Raw genomic sequence first — 22500 nt, forward strand, 5'->3', positions numbered from 1 at the left:
CATTAATATAGTAAAAATGAACATATTGCCAAGAATACTATATCTATTCCAAACCATTCCACTGAAACTTTCTCCCCAATTCCTATCAGAAGCCCATAAAGCCATAAGCCATTTTGTGTGGGGTGGGCGTAAGCCTAGATTCAAGCATACACATCTGTCTCGCCATAAATCAAACGGTGGCCAACAACTACCTATGATATCAGCGTACTACCAAGCCACAGTCTTACACAGGGTCTTGGAGTGGTCCCGCCCTGGCCCCTGCAAGCAACAATGGGTCAACATAGAAACATCCTCCACAGATCTTAGCCTGTTCTCAATACCATGGATCCCCAAAATTAAACGAATCATACACCCCACAGTAGGACCCACCCTTGCATTATGGAGGACAGTTCGCCACAAGCCAGGGATATCCTCGGGGAAAACACCACTTAGACCCATATTTGACAACCCAATGTTTCCGCCGGGCCTCGCGGGCGGGGTGGCCTCGAGATGGAAAAAAGCTGGGGTGACTAGAGTGAACCACTTGACTGCAGATGGTAAAATCAAAACCTTCTCAGAAATTCAGAACAATGAGCATATACATGCAAACGATTATTGGTTTTACCTTCAACTGAGACATTTTATTCTCTCCCAGAGGGAGTGGATTGATCCACATAAGAGTCTCACGCCTTTTGAATCCATGTGCGGTCAGGTGGTACCACCCACCCATGTAATATCAGGCATCTACAAAATCCTTATACATGGACACTTCCCCGACAAACCTTCATTCTGTGATGCATGGGACAAAGACCTAACACACCGCGGCATAAAAATTAAATGGGAAACTCACTGTGAAAAAATGGCTCGCTGCTCCACTAGCCTAGAAGTAGTAGAAACACAATATAAACTACTGACACGCTGGTATAGATGCCCGTCTCTATTGCACAAATGCTATCCCTCTGTCTCCCCCCTTTGCTGGAGGTGCGGTAAAGATAAAGGAACACTAATACATACCTGGTGGGATTGCCCATTAATCACCCCATTTTGGAACAAAATTAGAGAACTGTCCGCAGAAATACTAGGATTCCCAGTCCCACAAGGCCCTGACTTCTGGTTGCTTTCTCATTCCAACATCCCCCTAGCAAGATACAAAAAATCTCTCTTGAAACATCTAAACAACGCTGCGAGAGCGGTCATCCCAGTGCATTGGCGCTCCACTGAACCACCAACAATATGGGAGTGGTTCCAACGTATAGATTTCTATATGAGTATGGAGGACATCTACTTTGCAGCTCTGGAGAAACACTCAGACTTTACCTCAACCTGGTTTAGTTGGCTGGAATTTAAGACCTCCACGACCTACATCGCTTTTGCACCCTCTTAGCCAAAAAAAGATAAAAACACATTAACCTAATGCTCTCGCCAAAAGACTATGCTTCAGTACATGAAAAATTACCCCCAACACACCCCTTCCTCCCCCTCGATACCCTTGTCTTCCCCGTTTAAGTTAATGTCTGTCAGAAAATCTGACCATGCATCTGTGTCTGTTTTGGACCTCAGTTTCAGGGTCATTAGTTTGTTTTTCTTCCACAACCAGATTTGTAAAAAGCTATGTTTTTAGCTGTCAATATTTCTACTGTTATTAAGTAATGGAAACGATGTTGTGACATTACTACAATGTATGTGGACTATATTATGTTTATAAAACAAAAATAAAGAATTTATAAAAAAAAAAAAACTGAATTCTGTTGCAAGATTTTATCTAGGCAAAATTGTCACAAATCCCACCCCAAACCACCCAACCAGGTTTTCTATCTGACCGCCACTTTCCATACCCCTACTAATCTCTGCTAATCGGCTTTTATACCTATCTACTGTACTTTTAGTAGTATGACCCAGTGTCCCTTTTCTGTGCACTTCACAATAACCAGACGCCCCTGCTTGTAAAGCGTAGCAGCCATGGAGTCGCAGTCGCCGTCCCTTTGTACACATTTCAGAAGATTTTATTTTCTCTTTTACTAGCTGCACAACATGAGTCCGGCATCAGCTTGATGATGCTAGGGAAGCATTTAGTCTGTCACTATGGGGTTATTACATGAAAGCGAGTCTCCAAGACAGAATTAAACTTCTGTTCACTTCAGATCCAGGCCATGCGGAGTAATGGCCCAGGTTATCACTGTGTGATTTCTGTGCAGTGAACTAAATGTGTTTTATGTTACTTTATTAACTGAGAGGTTTCTTTTTATAGATTGCATAAATTATACACAGTTGGTTTCCGGTTATACAGAATTCATCTTTTAAGTGCTTTTTTTTTTTTTTTGTCGTTGATTATACTACATTTTAAAACTTTGAGTGTACAAAAAAATGAGACTAAAAGTAATTTAGGTTCATGTTCTTTGGCTTGAAATATTTCGATGTAGATGATGCATTTATACTGCCTTGTTACAGGCTTCTTGTCACTGCTTATTACATAATATACCTTCCAGTGTTTATAATGGGTAAAGGATTGCAATAAAACAAAAGTATACAAAGCCTTACTATATATATATATATATATATATATATATATATATACATTACCATGTATGACTAAAACATGTTTTACGCTAACAAGTGAGATCATAAACTTAGAAGGTTGAAGGTTCATGGCCGGAAGGGAGCAAAGCCATACAGATTTTATTAATTGAATTCTTTGTTCCCTGTAGCACTTACTGTAGCCACAAGTTTGTTACCACTATACTTGGTGGCCGAAGTACACAAATCATTTGCTACAGGTATAGCTTTGTTGTTCAAGTACATTTGACCTATTTGAAAGTGTGAACTATCTACAGATCTACACTCAGGTGTAATGTGTGTAATGTATACTGGGCAGGGACATAGCCAACACTTTGTGGGTCATAGCAACGCATTGAAGGAGCCCCTGTGCTTCTTGAGGCTATTCTCCACAGCAGTTATTCATTTTATGCACCATAATAGTGCCCTAGTTAATATTAGGCCCCATAGTAAATTATCTACTTTGTTTTATGAACATTGTAGGGCTGCCAGTACACATTATGCCATACAGTACCCCCAATTCAGATTATAACAGTGTCCACAGTTTATGTTCTATACCATTACAGTACCCCTGGTTCATACTGTGCCACACTATAGTGCATTTATTACATATTGTCCCACATTAAAGTTCCCCAGTTTTTATTTAACATTATAGTGCCCTCCACATTACAATGAGCAGATCACATTGACACATTACAGTACCATCTAGTTAATTTTGTGCCACATTAGAGTACCCCCTAGTACATTTTGTGCCACATTACAGTACCCCCCCCCCCGTTCATATTGTGCCACAACACAGTTGTCTCCAGTACATTATAATATATCATTACAACATTCACTACACACCTCTCGCATACTTAGAACATTTTTATGTGACTTTATAGCATGGGTCCAGTACCCCTAACCCCCCCCCCCCACACACACACACACACACACACACACACACACACCTAGACAGAGGTCTTTTTTGATTATGGCATTAATCGTGTAATCCACCAAACTGCTCTACTTCAAGACATTAGGTTCGGTATGGGTTACCATCAGTTAGGATGCCGGCAGTCAGAGTACAGACACTGGTATCCTGACTGCCATAATCCAAACAGAAATGTGCCACTAAGCTACCACTGACCCTATCCCTTCTTAGCATACTTACATTTAGGATCCTGTTGTCGCATTTAGATGGCTGTCAGGATTCTGATGCTGGCCTTCTGGCCGCTGGAGTCCTTTTTGTCGAGATGCCAGCTGCATCCCTACGTAACAATGCCTAACTTCTGTGATCAAACCACTTACCAATGCTTAGTTTATAAAGTAAATGCAAATAACCATAGAAATAATTGCTGGGGAATCCAATAATTTAAAGGAATGTAATAGCTACTTCTAATTGGGTGAAAAGTGGTTCTCTGACACTTTACCACTATTCTCCATGCAGGTTCTGGGCACAATGAGGAGGATCCTAGAGAATGCATTTACTACAACATCAACTGGCAGATCGAGAGAACGAACCGGAGTGGTGTGGAGAAGTGTGACGGTGAGAAGGACAAGCGGCTACACTGCTACGCATCTTGGAGAAATAATTCTGGTTACATCGAGCTTGTGAAGAAAGGATGTTGGTTAGATGACTTCAATTGCTATGACAGGTAAATTACACAAAAAGCTACATCATTAGTAGCTCTGGGGTAGTGGTCTGTCTGCATGCATGATATAAGCACAGCCTACTTTAATATTGAATTTTGAAGCGCATCTGTTCCCTGCACATTTGGCAGCTGTTTTTCTGACCATGCAACCTATGCATTCACTGTGCGTCAGTGATGACATAGAGCCACCATTGATGCCATTGGATCTTAGTAAGTTTAGAGGTTTCAGTGTCACATTTTACTTTCTTGCCCGCTGGTTGTAGACTACACAGGCACGTTCGTCACATCTTGTGGGATAGAGGAGGAGGAGGGGATGGGTTGTGGTTGGACGGATTAGAGTAGATTCATTTTACCTTAATGTTGCTTTGTGTAGCTATGTACTAGATCGTTCACAAGTTAAGCTATGGGTTGAGTTAATAACAATCTGCTTTGGACATGCATTACCTATGTAGAACCATTGAACAGTGGCCCTACACATCTTGAACTGCAAGTTTCTCCTGATTTCCCAGGCAGCCCATTACAGGTCTTGTAAGATACTGTAGAGGTGTAAGTTAGGCTGCAGTTTGGCCCACCATCCCTGTTGATACATTTTGCTTGAAGAAGATGTGATATGAAGGTGGGAAACATAAGATGCTCTGAAAAAATATCCATTTCACTTGATTGAGAATGACATTGAAACTACAACATGTCCTATTTATTTTATGCCTTTTTGTTCTTATATTTCCTATAGTTACTGTAAGATTTAGCTGTGTAAATGCTAATTATATTGTATCACCTCCTCCACATAAGGAAGTTATCAAGATTCCTTCACAGCTGCTAAAATACAGAAACCCTACAATTAGTGCAACACTAAACGATAAATGCAAGTTACATCATATTTTATATGTGAAGGTGACAATAGAATGCCAATAGAAATGACTTTATTTGACCTAATTAGCTTATTACAGACAGAGTTGCTTCTCTCCAGCACCAGACCTCCAGCTCGTAAGCTTAGTAAGCAACACAAAAGAGTTTTTGATGCTCTCCTAAACAACACAGAGCTGTTTCTGTTCAATGTCCTTCTGTGCTTTTTAACCAGTTATTATTTATAACATCAGTTTAGAACTAGGTGAATAATTACTGAGCATAGAACACGAGTGGGCATGCAGGCTGTGATGTGATGTCTGTGATACTGCGGATAGTCCTAATCCTGGGACCAGACTGGTATGTGGGGTTTGTGAGTTTATTCTGGGTACAAATGTATGCCAAGCAGCGCACAGGGCGAATTATGGTGGATACAGAATTGTGGTAAGTATGCTGGGTATAGTATATGTGTAGTATACTGTATGGTGCATATAAAGTTAGCATGTGGGGAAGAAAGTCAGAATACATCAGGCACACTATGGTACACCTACACTAGGATGGACATGGGGTTGCCATGCTAGTATTAGAGAAGGTTATCAGGCACTATGCTGTGCGTTTGTGTTTAATGGAAGTGAGGTGGATACAAAACTAAACTATGCTGGTATTGGTTCTTCTGTACAGAGGGTTGGGGAAAAAAACTTTTTTATTTTTTTTGGTTTAAACTTTTTTTTTTTATTTAAACCAATTATTTTGTATGACATTTTATTAAAAGAAAAAATGTAATCCCGTTTGTTATAATAATAAGATAGAATCTTATTGGTTGCTATTGGCAGCATCCCTCCTTCAATAGAACTTCTATCTATCTTCTAGAACAGTGATGGCTAATTTTGACACTCCAGCTGTTGTTGAACTACACATCCCAGCATGCCCTGCTACAAGTTTGCAATTTAGCCATGCTAAAACTGATGCAGGGCATGCTGGGATGTGTAGTTGAACAACAGCTGGAGTGTCAAGGTTAGCCATCCCTGTTCTAGAAGGTGCTAAGTAAATAAGAAGTAGAATCTAATTGGTTGCTATAAGCAACATCCCATCGCTATCTTAATGTTTAGAGATTTCAAATAAATCATATTAAAGCCTAATACCTTTTGATTGTTAGGGGTAAATTTACTAAAACATGCAAAAGTCGTTTTCAGAAAAATGCACAAACACAAAAAAGTTAAGCATTAGCACTGGATATGTCACTGGCATTAAACATTTTGACTAAAAACACTAGTTTAGACTCCTTTTCAGTTCCCTGTCGGTTTCAAAGCTTCTAATAAATTAAACTAAAATAAGAAGACAATCTGTTTACACTAGCTGAAGATGATTCAGCAGTCAAAAGTTGTTCAATAATGGGAAATATAGTAGGATTAATGAATGTTGTGGATCAGCTTGATGCTAGGCAGACTTAGCACCTCTTATCTGAATCACCTCACTATATCGAAGACCACAAGCAACAAGAATATGGAATAACACCAGAGATTCCCTTATGATGAGCTTTTTTTTTTTTTCAAGATTAAACACTATTGGAAAAATATATTTATATTTCTGAACATAATGCTTCTTTATTCATAATGCTATTCTTTCGCTGTGCCATTATTTTCTTTTTAATAATATGCATTGGGCACGGCCTTATAGGACCAAAGACGTACATAAAAATCACACAATTGCTGTCCTTAGTCATCCCTTATTAGTGCAAAAAGGTTTCAGCAAATGCGACATAACCTAATCTATCGCCTCTGATTGAAGCAGTTATTAAGAGAAAAGTGAATATTCTTTAGCACGGTTCCCCTTTAAACTTTTATCAAATGCATTTTTGAAGTGCAAATCCCTGTGCTTCACAGCATATTATGGTATTTCATGAGGTTTGATGCGGAGTCCGCCCCCGTGGGACCTGTCTGTTTCGTGTAGTAATTATTTTTTTTTCTCCCTTCCTTACATGCTACAGTATGCTGAAATCCACATTACTTGGTCAATAAATATCTGTGGAAGACTGGGTATCCATGTTCCTGACACTCGTTATCTAGTCTCTATCACATAAACATGACATATTCTTGTTGAGTGAGGAATTTTTACTAAAACGACATTGTCACTCTGTGCACTGGAGGACACATTCATACAGTTTATTAGACGTGGCCTTAATTTATACTAGCATGCTCCAAATGTCCTATGCCAGCTACACGCATTAAAATGAATCAAGCTGCTCTATATTGCAGTGAGACTTCGACAGTCACAGAGGAACAGCCTAAAGGATTTCACAATCTGACACTTATTGTACTTTTGTTTGGGGCAGCCTGAAACAGCTTTTTTTTTTTTTTATTGAATAAATAAAGAAAAAACAAAATATCCGCTTTCCATGCAGATGATCTATCTATATTTTTTTTGGGGGGGGGATTTATTAAACCTTGGTGAGAGGGGGATACGGTCGCTAGGTCGACACTACATGAAGTTCGACATACATTATGTTGACCAATAAAGGTTGACGGGGCTTGAGCCGACACATGAAATAGGTAGACAAGGTCGACACAAGCATTAGGTCGACAATGGGTAGGTCGATAGTCAAAAAGTTGACATGAGTTTTTAAAAAAAAATTCCCAAAACAGTCAGTATTTCGTACCCTACCATCCGTGAGCTGTATGGCGTGAGAATATAATAGTGTACAGAGAGCCACCGTTACCGAAGCATGGGGTGGGGCAAAGCGGGACACTGATATGAAAATTTGGGACAAAAAAAAAGTGAAAAACTCATGTCGGCCTTTTTGTGTTGACCTTTCCAACACTATCAACCTTGGCCATGTTGACCTTTTTCATGTGTGGACAAAAGCCCGGTCGACCTTCATAGTGTCAGCCCTATGACCCATACCTGGTGAGAGATCAAGTGCCAACACATCAGCTTTAGCTTCTGTCATTTTATTTAAACACAGCCTGTAAAATGGCAGTTAAGAGCTGATTGGCTGTTGATTTGTCATTTATTTCCATCCACTTTATCTCTTTGTGCGGTTCGATGCATCTCTCCGTTTGAGTGCTATTTATTAAGCGTAGATAACTGCTTTTTCTTTCATTTTCTGAGGAAGGGAGGGATCACTACTCCTTGATTTCATTAGCTGTTCCTATGAGTTTGCATTGCATCAGATGCCCATATCCTAGTATCTATACTGCGATGTATTGTTAGTTTGGGAACCCCTGAAATCACCTTCAAAAGGTTAATTAGTGCATCAGATCACAGCGTATACAAAGATCTGACCCCTTTGTACCGAACCCTGAAAGATGAACCTTTTCCGAGTTTGGTTCCCTTCGTTTAGACCAGGCATGTCCAACGTTGGCCCTCCAGATGTTTTGAAACTACACATCCCAGAATGCTTTGCAATAGTTTTAGCATTCTCTAATAGCAAAACTGTGGCAAAGCATGCTGGGATGTTTAGTTTCATAACATCTGGAGGGCCAACGTTGGACATGCCTGGTTTAGACCATCTTCAGATGTCTTAAACGGCTTTAAGTGTATGGAGGCTTACTAGCAGGAGAGAGATCTTCCGATACTTCTCCTCCAGCCTCCATCTGGCAGAGGAAACCGGGCGCTGTGCATATATATAAAAATGTACCGGTTTAAGGAAATAATTGCTTCTATGATTCTTCGTAGAACAGGATTTCCTAATATTATACAGGTATATATTTTATACTCCGTTGTTTAGAATAGTCTATTGGAGTATGTTCTATTAAATGGCATAAATCAAAGCCTTAAACATCCACAAGTGCTTTGGACGTCTTTCAGTTTAGATAATAAAAGGTAGGAAGCGCAATAAGCAATACATAGCTCTCCCGAACGCTAATGCACCCCATTCCATGCTCCATCTGCAAATATTAACCATGCTCTCTGTGCCAAGATACCGGATCCAGCTGTAACCGGATTATTAATGACGTAAGTACGCAGACAGGTGATTGTATCTTGGGAGATACAGGTAGCTCATATGCGGTACCAATTAGATAAGCATCACCCTGATTGAAGCAACTGTCTCATGCGTCAAATATCTGCTATCTCTCAGGTTATGCTGGGTAAGATACGTACTTCAAATAATTTCCGAAGCAATAGGTTGATAATTAGTCAGACCGCAGAGTGATCATTTTGTCTGGACTGTAAAAAAAAAAAGCCGCACATGGAAATATCTCCTTATTGCTTGTAGAATGTTTGTTTCTGAGAGCTCTATGATTTGTCATAAACTGGTTGTCTGCACATTCATGAGGGGAGAACAAAGCATTCCTATTTCTACAGTATAATGAGCACTGACATGTAGCGCTAGATTCATCATATCAGCTTCTTTGATTTGTCTACACCAGTGTTTTTCAACCAGTGTGCCGTGGCACACTAGTGTGCCTTGAGCTGTTCTCAAGTGTGCCCCCACATCTAGAGATGCCCAAACCCATTTACAGCCACCACCAGTTCAAATGTTATTTACTGGTCTCTTCTTTTCATGTAAAGGGTCAATGTATTTTATTTTTGTTACCTGTGGAGATCAGTGTGATTGTTATTAATGTGGGGGCCAATAGGTTTGTTTTTTTCCTGTGGTGGCCAATGTGTTTTGCCCTGTGGGGATCTTAGGGTGTGCCTTGGCAATTTTAAAGTCCTATTTAGTGTGCCGCAAGGTAAAAAGGTTGAAAATCACTGGTCTACACCATAGTTTGTCTCATGCATATTGTAATATTAAAAACAAACTCTGTATCCCCCCGGTCATATGAATATACATTTGTTGCAGGTACTCTATAGCCAAAATATTCAAAGCTGTTCCACTGCTGAAGTGGAAAATGAGCTGGAACCAAATTGCCTGTATTATATTGAACTCACCGGTGAATGAGCACTGTATTGCGGAATCCATACCTATAAGTCTCTTCTTTCTCTCCTCCAGGACGCAGTGTGTGGCAAAGGAAGAAAACCCACAAGTATTCTTCTGCTGTTGTGACGGAAACTATTGCAATGAGAAATTTACTCATTTGCCTGATGTCGGTAAGTGTCATCCTAACATGCTGGCAAACAAAAAATGGTTCAAGTCCAGAAGTCCCAGCCCTTGTGATCACTGGATAAATTTATCTTTATGTGGAGGTTTGAGTTACAAAAATATGTTTTCAGGACAGAATCTATTATAGATGACAAATTCTTAAACTTTGTGCTCTGGATCCCAAGCTGTTCATGTTTTCCAGGTCTCCTCACAGAGGGGCAGATTTATTAAGCTCAGTGAAGCGATAAAGTGGCTGGTACTTTATCACCGGCCAATCAGTTACAGGCTGGGTTTTAAAAATTAAGGTAAGGAGCTGATTGGCCAGTGATAAAGTACCAGCCACTTTATCGCTTCACCGAGCTTACTAAATCTGCCCAGAGTTGCAAGTGAAATATTAAGCTCCGCTCGTGAAGCATTTAAAATGTCAGTGAGGAATGCATACACCTGTGTACCTGCTTAGATCACCCAGAAAATGTGATCCGTTTGGGTTCCTGAGTTTGAGAAAAACTGATATTTACTGTATAGTAGTGTTCATTCTAGCACCCTGCACCTTTCAAAATCTATGCAGTTCCTCTTTCCTGCCTGAGGTGTCGCTGTTTGCTGCGGTGCTTCTAGTACAGACTGGCCTGTATTGAGATACAGACCAGACTGCTAAAATCACCACAGCAGACAGTGACACCCCAGGCAGGAAAGAGTAACTGCAAGGATTTTGAGTATAGCGCATAAATGAGGTTTATTGAGCCTTTAAGAGCTCATTCACACATTTGCTAAACACCTGTCGATTTAGCACATGTTCTAAAAGAGCTAAGCGTTGGCAGTTCTACTGTTGAACCCCAGAATGTTGTGTCCAAAATCCAACAATATCCTGTACTTCACATTACATGTCACAGGCAGAGGCTCAAGAAGTCTAACACGGGAATGTTTCCTGTCATAACAAATGGTTTACAATGCGCATATCTACAAAACTGTTTTATACGTGTGTGAAAGAGCTCTCGGAAATAGCGCTATTCTGTTCTTGGTTATACTATTGTCCAGGAAGGGAAAATAATTTGTGCCACTTGTCTGTATACACAGATATATATGAAAGGGGCACTGTAATGAGTTGCAGGCGAACCATTGCATCAGCAAGCGGAGGCAGCACATTAAACATCACAAGCCCATAGATTAGTAATCCAGCCACTATAACAGAATGTACTTTCTTCTGCTGTGCTTTGCTTTTTAAGTGTTTTTTTTTTTTGTATACAGTCTATTGCTGTGAACAGATGGCACCTTGTCACCAAAGAATAGCCATTCAATCAATACTTTTTTCCGTACAGAATCAAAGAGCCTTTCATTATATACCCGGTGCTGAGAATAACTGCACATCAGTACTTCTCAGGCGGAGGTCAGTCTGAAAGTGACCTCCACCAAACAAGGGAAAGTGTCTCTTATTCAAGACGCGACTAATGTCCTATAGGGCGAACTTGTGTTGTACTAGTTACATCCGTAGTCACCAGGTTTTTTTAGCATTTGGTCCTTTTTTATTTTTTTATGTTCCAATGATGCCCACCACCCTCCGTTTAGTAGTCTCCCATCTGTGGGTGACACTGCTAGGTACTTTGGAATATTCCATCCAAAATCATTGCTTTTATCCGTGCAGTTACTGCCCCATGCGAAATGGACCGCATCGCATGTAGCTACCGGGTGCCGGACCCCTGCCCGCTCTGTACTATCCATAGAAAGGTAAATCTGCCTTCTAACAGGAGAGCAACTTTTCAGGGCTTATTGTTCAGCAAACTTCTAAACTATGGCACAGTACATTTATGGTGTGGGAGTAGTGCTATATGAAAACATACTGTCTGCGGTGACTAAGCTTTTCACAGACGAGACCCGCAAAGCTCTCGCTAGCACTCTAAAGCCTGTTCTTTGTTCAGTAAGGATTGAAAACACATCAGCAATTTCTCTCTCTCTCTCTGTCTCGCTGAATAAAAGCAATTTGGTGCCATCATGGTAAGGGTGAGATTGGGGCTGTGGGATGATTTACTTTCCAGCCTCCTCTTACCGAAGAACTTGCATAATATTGTTCTGTGCCATTCTGTGGTTGCAAGGTCCCTTGTGCTGGGCTGATGCCAGACACACAATGCAGGCAGGCATAAATCAGAGGAGCAGAGGGTCATTTTTAAGACCTAGCACACGCATTCCCTGGGGAAACTTTGCTGTCTGATTCAGGAGATCGCATAATAAAAATAGGTGTTTATGTTAAATGACCAATGGGTGAAGATAATTTAGCAGCTACAATAAAACGTAGCCAGTGTCCGTTTCACTTTTTTTTTTTTTATATATATATAAACCATTTGCACCAGCGCAGATGCTACCATCTTGGCCCACATAACTTCCTCATGAGACCACCCACATCCGTGCAGAAGTCAGAGACTTCTCTTACTGAATACTATGCAGCGATATCATCTGCAAGACTTACTGTAGAACAGTTTATTTTGGCGTTCGACAAATTAAGAAATAAACTCTCTCGCGATGAAGTGGTGTAAACCTCTAAATGTCAGTGTCCGTCAAAGGTGCTGCGTAAGATTGCCAAACCCAAAAAGTAACACAAATGTACAAAAAGCGCAGCGCACAGTTTTATAGCTATTGTAAAAATGATCGACCATGTGCTCAAAGGTACATGGCTTTGCAGGAAGGTACGGGAGGCAGCCGATATTGGCTATTGCTGATAAAATATAGTTGGGTGAGTATTGCAGCCGGTTTTGTGGCGCAACTAAAAACATTTTATTGGGTCAATATTATTTTAATGTGTTAAAGGGGCCGAAAGAGCACTTTGTTTTTTATAGGATAATTCTTCTCTATGCGGAGGAGCTCACAAAAAATCTGTCTCTGCAAAGGAATTGTAGGAGGTTGGAAATTGATGCAACATTTATAGTTTTGCGCATTGCACATTTTCATGTTTTCTGCCATGTCATACAATTAGGCATTATGTAATTGGGTCTGAGATTAGGGAACTAGCGCATCCTTGCAAATTCTCCCTCACTGTCAGGGAGACTCCCTGAAATAGTATTAGTCTCCCTAACTCCCTGATAAAACCTTCAAATCTCCCTGATTGCACCATGCGCTCTGAATTGTAGCATTACACGTCCGCATTTATACTGTAGGTGTTACTTTCTCAATCTCCCTGAAATGCTTTTTTAAAAGCAGGCAAGAATGAACGAACATGATTTCAGGGCTAAATTTAAAGCGGTAATCATTAATATGGCAAACAAGCCTTATAACAGGTTGCGGCATTAATGTTAGTGGCGTACTCTCTAAAATCATGTGGTTTCCCAAAGTTCGAAACCTATTACTTAGCCTCTTTAGGCCACGCAAAGACTGCAGCGTTTTCTCTCGTGCAGTGTGTGTGGACCCTATATGTGCCATTGGTAGTCCATCCGGCCTACCGGTGGTAAGTCATGTCATTTTGTACTATGTATTAAATGCAAGTTGTAGAAAAGGTCCATTGAATAACCAAAATGTATTGGATTTTATTTTTTACTCAGAATGTAAATGATGAATGTGGAGAATTTGGGCGAATAAATGTATGAAGCAGTGATAAGGGAGGAGAAATGAGCCAGAGTAGAAGTGGCCCATGGCAACCAATCAGCTGCTCTGTATAATTTTATATTATGCAAATCATAGATGTTACTTCAGTGCTGATTGGTTGCCATTTGGCCACTTATCATATGACTCATTTCTCCTTATCACTGCTTCATACGTGTACCCCTTGGTTTTGTTTTTTTGCTATGTATTCTGTCCTGGTTTCTTGATCAGCTAGGGTGAGTCTTGTCCAGCAGCAATGACAGCTATTTCCCAAGCTGTCAGCACTGAAGAGACCTGTGGCTGCAATGCAGCAATGGTGCTTTTCCTGGGTGGTGTACGGATTCTTAAATAAAACCTGAATTATTAAATTATTTAAAATCTGGGTAGATATGAGTACGCACTGCACATCAGCATATTGGTGACATGTATACTGAGAGCAAGATTAGATTGATAATGTTACACATGTGCAAATATCTTTACACACATTGCTCAAAGCATTTTCATTTAACTGATGTGTTTTTTTTTTTTCTTATTTCATTTCAGAAACTTTTAATCCAAAGACTCAGCAGTCATCCTCAGTGCTAAACATCCTAGTGTATTCCCTGCTTCCTATTGCTGGTCTGTCTATGGCCATTCTGCTGGCGTTTTGGATGTACCGTCACCGGAAGCCTCCCTATGGTCACGTAGACATTAATGAGGTTAGTGGGAGCTAGTGGAAGTACCCTTTTCAGGCTTGAGTCGGGCTGGAGTTATCGTATTGACAGAGTTGGGGGATGCATGAAGCTGAAGAATGTGGCCAAACCTCAAAAAATGCCCTGAAGAATGTGGCCAAACCTCCGAAAATACCTATTTCTGAGGTTTTGCGGGGTACTGCATATGCACCAAGCCCCAGAATGCAATAGATTCTAGTGCTTGCATGCAGTTGGCACCACCATCTTTAGATAGCGTTGCCCAAAAAATATATACATATTTTGAAAAACACAAGGTTTTTGGCCTGTACCAAGCATCTTCACGGCAATTTCGTCTATTGCCCCTTTACCTCTGTTTTGTCACAGACTTTCAGCTCTTATCACTGCTAAATCTATGGTTCGACTGTTAGAGTGTATCGGAATAAGTTTCTCCATTTTATTGCCCCTTTTAAAACCTATAATAACTATTGATTTTCATTCATTTGGACGTATGCTAATAAGTTCTGCATGTCGTAGTTGTGAACATGTTCTCTATCAGCCAAGCCTTAACCATGGGAAGCCATGAATCAATACAAGAATTCTATTTTCTCCTACACGTGTCATCTAACCGACATTAAATGTGATTTAAGAGAGCATTTTGTGAAAGTGCTACAAGACTGTTTTTGAGTAAATGGATCACAATTACTGCGCCTTTAATTCCAAAGTGCTAATTGACTATAAAATGTTACATGGTTTATATCAGGTGCTTTATAGCCTTGTTGCGGCAGAAGCTTGTGCAGCAAAAGCACTTCATCAAACAGGCATCAGTGTAACTGACGTGCGTTGCAGAAGGGCTTAGCTGCTTTTGTAACTTTGCCAAAATAATGAAATGAAGAGCGTGGTTTATTACTGCATTTTGCACCATTCCGTTTTGTGTTCAATCTCCATAGCAACAGTAAAGCCCTTTAAAAATATTTCATTCAACAAACCTCAGTCCTAATCAGCCACATTCCCTAGAAGACTTAAGTCTTAGGAACTAATAAAAAAAAAAAAGATCATTGTAAACTTTGGCCTAATGAATGTTAGGTGGCACGGATTAGCAGAAGGACATAAAGGTTATTGCAGGTGATCTGTTTTCTGCAACCAGGCTAATTAGTAACTTGTTCTCTTCGAGGGAGCAGGGGTTAGTTACTTAGAGGTTTTTCAAGTTATATAAAAGATCAACGCCGTATGTATTCGTCTACCTAGGATCCGGGCCCGCCTCCACCATCTCCGCTAGTTGGCCTGAAGCCTCTGCAGCTACTGGAAATCAAGGCACGGGGCCGATTTGGCTGTGTTTGGAAAGCAAGGCTGATAAATGAATATGTAGCAGTGAAAATCTTTCCTATTCAGGTAAATCACAGTGTTTATTTGTATATTCTTATTTTCTCCATTTTAATTATATATTTTTGAATATGTGAGCAAATTCTGTTTGCATACCTCTCAACATTGGTGTAGATAGAATCTGGAACCTGTAAGTGCCCAAAATAGGACTGAGACTTACACTATAGGTGGCACGGCCTTGTGGCTCACCCGTTTCCATCACTGAGGGGACATGTTCAGCACGCTTCAAGAGGTTGGGCTGCTCCCAGGCTTTCTCACTGGTAATAAATGCCATGCTATACAGAGCAGCGGTGACGGTCAGTGATGGAGGATGGATCGAGGAGTATGACCAGTTGGCATAGTGACCAGGACCATCAGCAGGGGAACAGGAGATGAGAGAATCCATCCTTGACCAATGGTCACCATCATTTTTTTTTTCCACTTCAGTAATATTATACATAGTCAAATATTATGACTACAACCTACATATGACATCTGCAGCGCTTAGCCCATGAAGTAGGTCATGTTTCATGCGCCGGCTTGGTGGATATAAAAGGGGTGAGAGAGGCTACCTGCACACACTCGATCGTGTCATGGGTTAAAGGGGCAATTTACCCAAGTTGCAAAAAGCAGGCTCTAAACTAGGAATCCTGTCGCCCATGGCAAGTCAGTAATTTGGCTCTGCTCAGTTTTCCCCCTCTCCTGCATGCACATATGGGTATTACATCCAGCAAGCGACCACCTAGCAGTGACCCCACACACACACACACACACACACACACACACTAGTTACGGCTCTGGGCAAAGGGATAATTATCTGCATTTGGAGCAAGGTTGGCAGCAATTCTGAAACTGAAGATTTTTCGTGACTGGACAAATGGTGCCGTTGTGGATAAGCTATGTGGAACCTGTTGAGCATCAGGTTCCATTGATTAGAGAGAAGAAGGTCTGATACAAAGTTGTGCAAGGGTTGACAAACCTGCTACGGGAGCAGGTTATTGTCAAAATTAACCTGGGGCTAACAGTCTAAATTCACAGTTCAAGGAATCCTTTCACGCATGGTACACCAAAGCAAATGGATGGTAACTGCACCTATGCTAGCTGAAGGTGTATTGGCACAAAAAGCCTTCAAATTGGACTTCCGCTGATTTGTGAAGGGTTGCCGTCTCTGAGTCACATCTTCTGCTTCATTGAATGGATGGACGTTGGAGGGTTAGTCGAGAAACCGAAAAAAAAACCCACCCTGCAACTATTGCTTGTGGTGGCAGCGTTCATGGTCTAACTAATGTTTTCATTGCATTCTCTGGGCCCATTTATCTATGTCGGTGGTACTCTCGATCTGTTTTAAATCCATCCTTGTAGATCACATACACCCATACATGCTGATTGTCTTCCCTGGGGCAGATGGTATCTTCCAGCAAGACAATGCGACATGTCACATAGCCAGAAATGTCTGACATTGGCTGGGCAAGCAGGTCCAAGACTTCCAAGTACTTTCCTGGCCTCCTAATTGCACTGACTTGAACCCACCTGAGCTATGAATCCACCACCACGCAAATTCCGGCAGCTGCAGTCAGCATGACTCCAGATACAGGTGCCAGTCTACCAGCACCGTATCAAGTCACACCTAGCCCATCTAGCTGCTGTTCATGCTGAAAATGGCAGTTACTCTGCTATCAGCTGGCGGTCATAACATTGGGGCAGATGTATTAAGCCTGGTGAAGAGATAAACTGGAGATAAAGTGGAAGGAGATAACACACCAGCCAATCAGATCCCAGCTGTCATATTTCAAACACAGCTGATTGGCTGGTGCGTTATCTCTTCCATGTTATCTCCACTTTATCTCCAGTTTATCTCTTCTCCAGGCTTAATACATCTGCCCCAATGTCACCATAAAATTATTTTTCTGGAACAAGATTGTCTGAGATCAGAAAGTAATTCTCCCCTTGTATACAAATTATTTTATTTATTTATTAACAGTCTCTTATATAGCGCACACATATTCTGCAGCACTTTACAGAGAATATTTGAGCATTCACATCAGTCCCTGCCCCAGTGGAGCTTTCAATCTATATTCCCTACCACATGTACACGCACACAGACATTTTAGGGTTGTCTAGCCAATTAACCTACCTGTATATTTTTGGATTGCGGCAGGAAACCGGAGTACCCGGAGGAACCCCACGCAAGTACAGGGAGAATATACAAACTCTGCACGGTTAGAGCCATGGTGGGAATCAAACCCATGACCTCAGCGCTGTGAGGCAGTAATGCTAACCATTACACCGTCCGTACTGCCCAACAAATATGGTTATGTACTGTTAGATTAGTTCCATGCATGCATACTTTCCAATGCAACATTGTCCCTGCACGTTTCAGTTTACAAGATACTGCAGGCCCCTAGTCCTATGTAAAGTCATATATAGTTATGTTGATCTAGCTAACAGGAAATTTTGTTCATCCTCAGACTGTCTGGACCACAGCAAACTCCAATTTGTGTTAGCTGCTCTGTAAGCATTTGCTCTGCACAGTGACTGCTCCAACCATTGTCCAGGAAGCTTGGTGAAGATGTTACAGCTTAGACAGACAGCCTTTATTGCTGCTGTTGGATTCATGCATATAATGGCAGATGGTAGTTTGTTTATTGCCATAATCATTGCACCGAGAGCTGCCATGTCACTGCAGGCTGCCCATCCCCGATGGCAACCAGCACTGCATTTTGATCACTAGAAAGATTCTCCGAAGCCTTGCGAATATAAAATGTTAGCTCGGTTACAGACATTCATGTTTTGAAGTTGGGAACTATTTAGAGAACTACCAATAAAACCAAAGCAAAATAGAGAAATAAGCTCCTAATGCAGATCTGCGCTTTGAGATTTGTAGCATGTCTGGAGTGTTTGGGAGTTGGGTAGGAGATCATGGTAATAATGTGCTCCAGTGATTTACAGTTCCTGCCAGCTGTTTATAGAGGTAAATTGCACATAAGGCTCTTTTCAGTCACACTAGGGAGAGGTGAGGGAGCTGCTTTATGTCAGGTCTAACATAGTTCAGGACTCATTGTGCGATTTGTCTGCAACTGACTCCCAGTTCCAGCCCTTTCCTGTAGCCTTTGTTACACATTAAATAAATACACAAAGCTGCACATTGCTTAATATCATTCCTTGTACCAAGGAGTTTTACTTGAGCATATCGAATTCTTTTCTATCAGCAAATCGTCACTTTTCTATAGTCCCATTTTGTTTTGCAAAAGTGCCCTGTACACTTCGGCCAGTATTCAATGCTCTCGATTCACCGGGGTTTTTTTTCGGCGAATCGGGCAGTTTTCTCTCCTTGCGGTGAATCTTTTTCACTGAAAATGTGATTCACCCTATTCAATGTTCACTGTTAGCCAAAAGCGAACAGTGAATGCCGGCCAGTTCTCCGTTTCATGCTCGCTGCAATTCGCTGGTGTATTTCAATGGGGTTTTCACTGGGATTCGCTGAGTATATTCAATGCTAGGATGGCGAATTGCTTTCTCCCTGATTTTTGCCATGATTCACCATTTTACATTCAACATCTTTTTAAGGTGAACTGGAAAGTGATCTTTTAAAATAAAGGGGGTTTTTTTTGTGTGAAGGGGCATGCTATTTTTATTCATGTGCTTGAAGCACATTAATATATATTTAATATATATTTTTTTTTTTTACACATTCGCCAGCCGGGAGCCGCTCATTAGATATTCATATATTCACTTCACTCTGGTCCCGGCTTGTTACGTGCGGGACCAGAGAAGCGGCTCCCTACCCCTGTCCCGTGCCAGCATTCCCGGGGGGCAGCCTCTGCCCCGGGAGCCCTCCCCCACAAATTCTGGGGCAGGCAGGGAGGCTTACGTCTCTGTCGAATGCCGCAGGGGTTAAAATTCGCCAGTAGGGGCAGCGAGCTCCTGCTGCATTGAATAGGGTGACAGGGAGGGCTGGCAGCGAATGCTGCAGTCCTCCTGAACCCTGCGAATGTGCAGCGAATCCTAAACAGGATTCGCTGCACATGGAGAATAAAAACATTGAATACTCCCCTTCAAGTTGCAATATGCACAATTTATTCCTGACTCTACAAAATGTCTACCGTATGAGGTAAATTACCGTATGTAAAATGGCTGCTTCCAGTGGAAGTATTCTACTTGTGCTAGCACACCTCCACAAATCCAGACTTCACTTAACAATGTGACCTGAATTGAAACATTTTCGGCAAGATTCATGTTTGGGATCGGTCAATTTAAATACAAATGTTGACATTTTATGCACCTGAAATACAAATTCTGAATTCTAAGAAATTTTAGTTCACCCGGCACTGTAACTGCTTTAATTATGGTCCATCGAGTCTCAAATTCAAGTTCTCAAGAGTATTTTTCTAAAGACCACAGTCTATGCGCAGGAAAAAAATGTTCTATGCAAGAAATCCTCTTCCTAATTGAACATTAATCAGTGTGACTGCAATCACAGGGGTTAAAACTCGAGGGTCAACCTTACATAGAAATCTGCAACCTATGTTACATTACACTTTAGAAAGTGAAAGCTACTCACTGCTATATACATAGCAAATGCATTAGCATGATGCTCATTGATTCTTTTTTGTTAAGTAACAAATAATACATTACAATGTTTCAACTATATGAATTGAGCCCTTTAAAAGTGAAATGATATTTGGCTACAAAAAAAGCGTTTACAAGCCAAAGGGGGCAGTACAAGGTATTAACTCTGCAGGGTGCCCAAACTTTTGCAGACGCCATTTTTTGTTGTCTGTTATTTTGAAAGTGTAAATGATGGAAATAAAATCAAACTTTTTTTGACATGTTATAAGAATGTCTAATCTGTAATTTAATGCCTTTTTGGAGGTTTTTCATCTTTCTTTGGCTTCTTTTTGCACATTAAAATAAATTTTTGGAAGAAAAAAATATTTTTTCCATTGTTCGTTTACTCTCTAGGGAGCATCTCTACTTTTATTAATTATCCGATATTTCTATCATTGTATTACTCTCATCAGTGGATCCTTAATTGATTAATCACCTACTTCTAGATTTCCTACGCCAGTGCACTGGTCCCGCCCCCCCATACCGCTTTCCCTATAAACAAATAAAATGAATTTTTGCCTGGGGTGCCCAAACTTTCCATCCCCATTGTATTTATATCTGTGGCACTGTCCCTTTAATGCAAATTCAGCATTTTGATAGGTGACAGCATAATCAGATAAATGGACATTTAGATGTACAGTGTTGTTTTTTGGTAATGACATTACTACTCATGAATTTGAGAGGCATAAGGGATACGCTAATTTCAAGAAAATCACTTTGTCTAACTGCTTTCATTACAATTAAAAGCAGAGACTTGAGTCCTCCCGTTCATTGCATTGTGTGTACTAAACATTGTACAGCCTAAACTCTTGGCTCGTCCCCAGAAGGAACACTGGAGGTGAAAGCTGGCAATGCCCTGAAAAAATCAGCAATCGAAGCTTTCATTGTTCACCGGCCTGTGCCCATGGCTCATTCGCATTCTAATCAGGAAATTTTGCCGTTGATTCCCTTTTATAAAGTTTTCCCGTCCAACGTTTAAATAAAATAACAGCAATGGAAATTTGGGTAGGAATCTAATTTTCTCTTTTCACTAAAAGGCTTTGCTCTGTTTCAGAGAAAAAGAGGGGAAAAAATTGGACACAAGGACAATTATGGAAAAGTGCACAATCCCCATCTTTGTAGCTAGATAAAAGCTTGATTGGGTTTGTGCTCATTAAGTCAAGATTGTGTTCTAATGCTGAAAATATTTTGAAAGCTCTGTATGTTAGAAACTCTGTGAAATGTGCTATTTGCCAGCTTAAGAAACATGTGGCCTTTCTTCTTTTTTCTATTTTTTTTTTTTACTGTGCATAAAAGAAGAATTATAGTTACAATTTGAGGATAGCTGGGTTCCTATACACTATACGTGCTGGCGTACACAAGGGTTTAGAAATGCTTTTCAAAAGCATAGGCGAAACCCTGTAGTTTAGGAGCACACTTTAAATTCCTCTACAGTTCTCCTTTCAGGATACTGTACTATGTACTTAATGAGCACCTTCCTAGATCTGTGTTATGTTGTACAGAGCATTAATACTTTAATGCCGCAGGAAATTTATACAATGTGTGCCCATATTTCCGACAGTTGGAAATATTGTCTCAAATCAAATCATTGCGGCCGTTTCCATCCATTCATTGAAGCCAGTGCAAATTCTACTTTCAAAGAAAAACAGCCGCTGCATTGTCAAATCTGTGGCCATTTTTGAATGTAGGAACGTTTGCAACGGTTGGAAGATTGAATTCCGACTATCGAATTGACATCGGATTGGAAGATATTCCAACTGTCAGAAACGTTCCAGATTTTAATAATTTGATGTGGAATACAACAATGAACAATTTCACCCATGTTGAGTTACATAAGGTGGGCAGATAAAATGCATAAGAACTAGAAAGACAAAAGGGGTGTCAATCGCACTGGACAAATAAGTTGACATTTGTAAAGTGAGTCTTATTCATTATAAGGCACAGATTAGTGTCTCTTATTTATAGAGGCGTGCTACCATTTGACAGGTATTTTAAGGAGGGTTTTTGGAAAGAAAAGTATGTCCGTGTTAGGTGCATCAAATAGAGAGAAATCTTATTAAAAATTAACTTTAATGATTCAATTAAGAACTGCGAATTCTTTTTAAAAAAAAAGGACATACAACAATTGCACGCTGATGGACACATTAAAAAGGATATAAAAATCCTAACATGCCAGGGGACCGTTTGTCAATGATACCTTTATGGTATAGAAATGTCAGATATGGGTGCTTAAGGTGTATTAGACACACTGTAACAATGAGAT

General features: G+C 40.6%; 1 protein-coding gene across 1 annotated transcript in view; it reads left to right on the top strand.

Annotated features, from left to right (window-relative positions):
- ACVR2B (activin A receptor type 2B) overlaps positions 1-22500 on the top strand; it is a 190168-nt gene that overhangs the window by 128052 nt on the left and 39616 nt on the right. Inside the window, exons 2-5 of the mRNA XM_083189072.1 lie at positions 3962-4169; positions 9946-10043; positions 14143-14297; positions 15516-15659. Of these exons, the coding sequence (XP_083045198.1) occupies positions 3962-4169; positions 9946-10043; positions 14143-14297; positions 15516-15659 (605 nt within the window). The remainder of the gene's footprint in view (positions 1-3961; positions 4170-9945; positions 10044-14142; positions 14298-15515; positions 15660-22500) is intronic.

Source organism: Crinia signifera, chromosome 5 (assembly GCF_055691185.1).
Source record: "Crinia signifera chromosome 5, ASM5569118v1, whole genome shotgun sequence".
Lineage (NCBI taxonomy): Eukaryota > Metazoa > Chordata > Amphibia > Anura > Myobatrachidae > Crinia > Crinia signifera.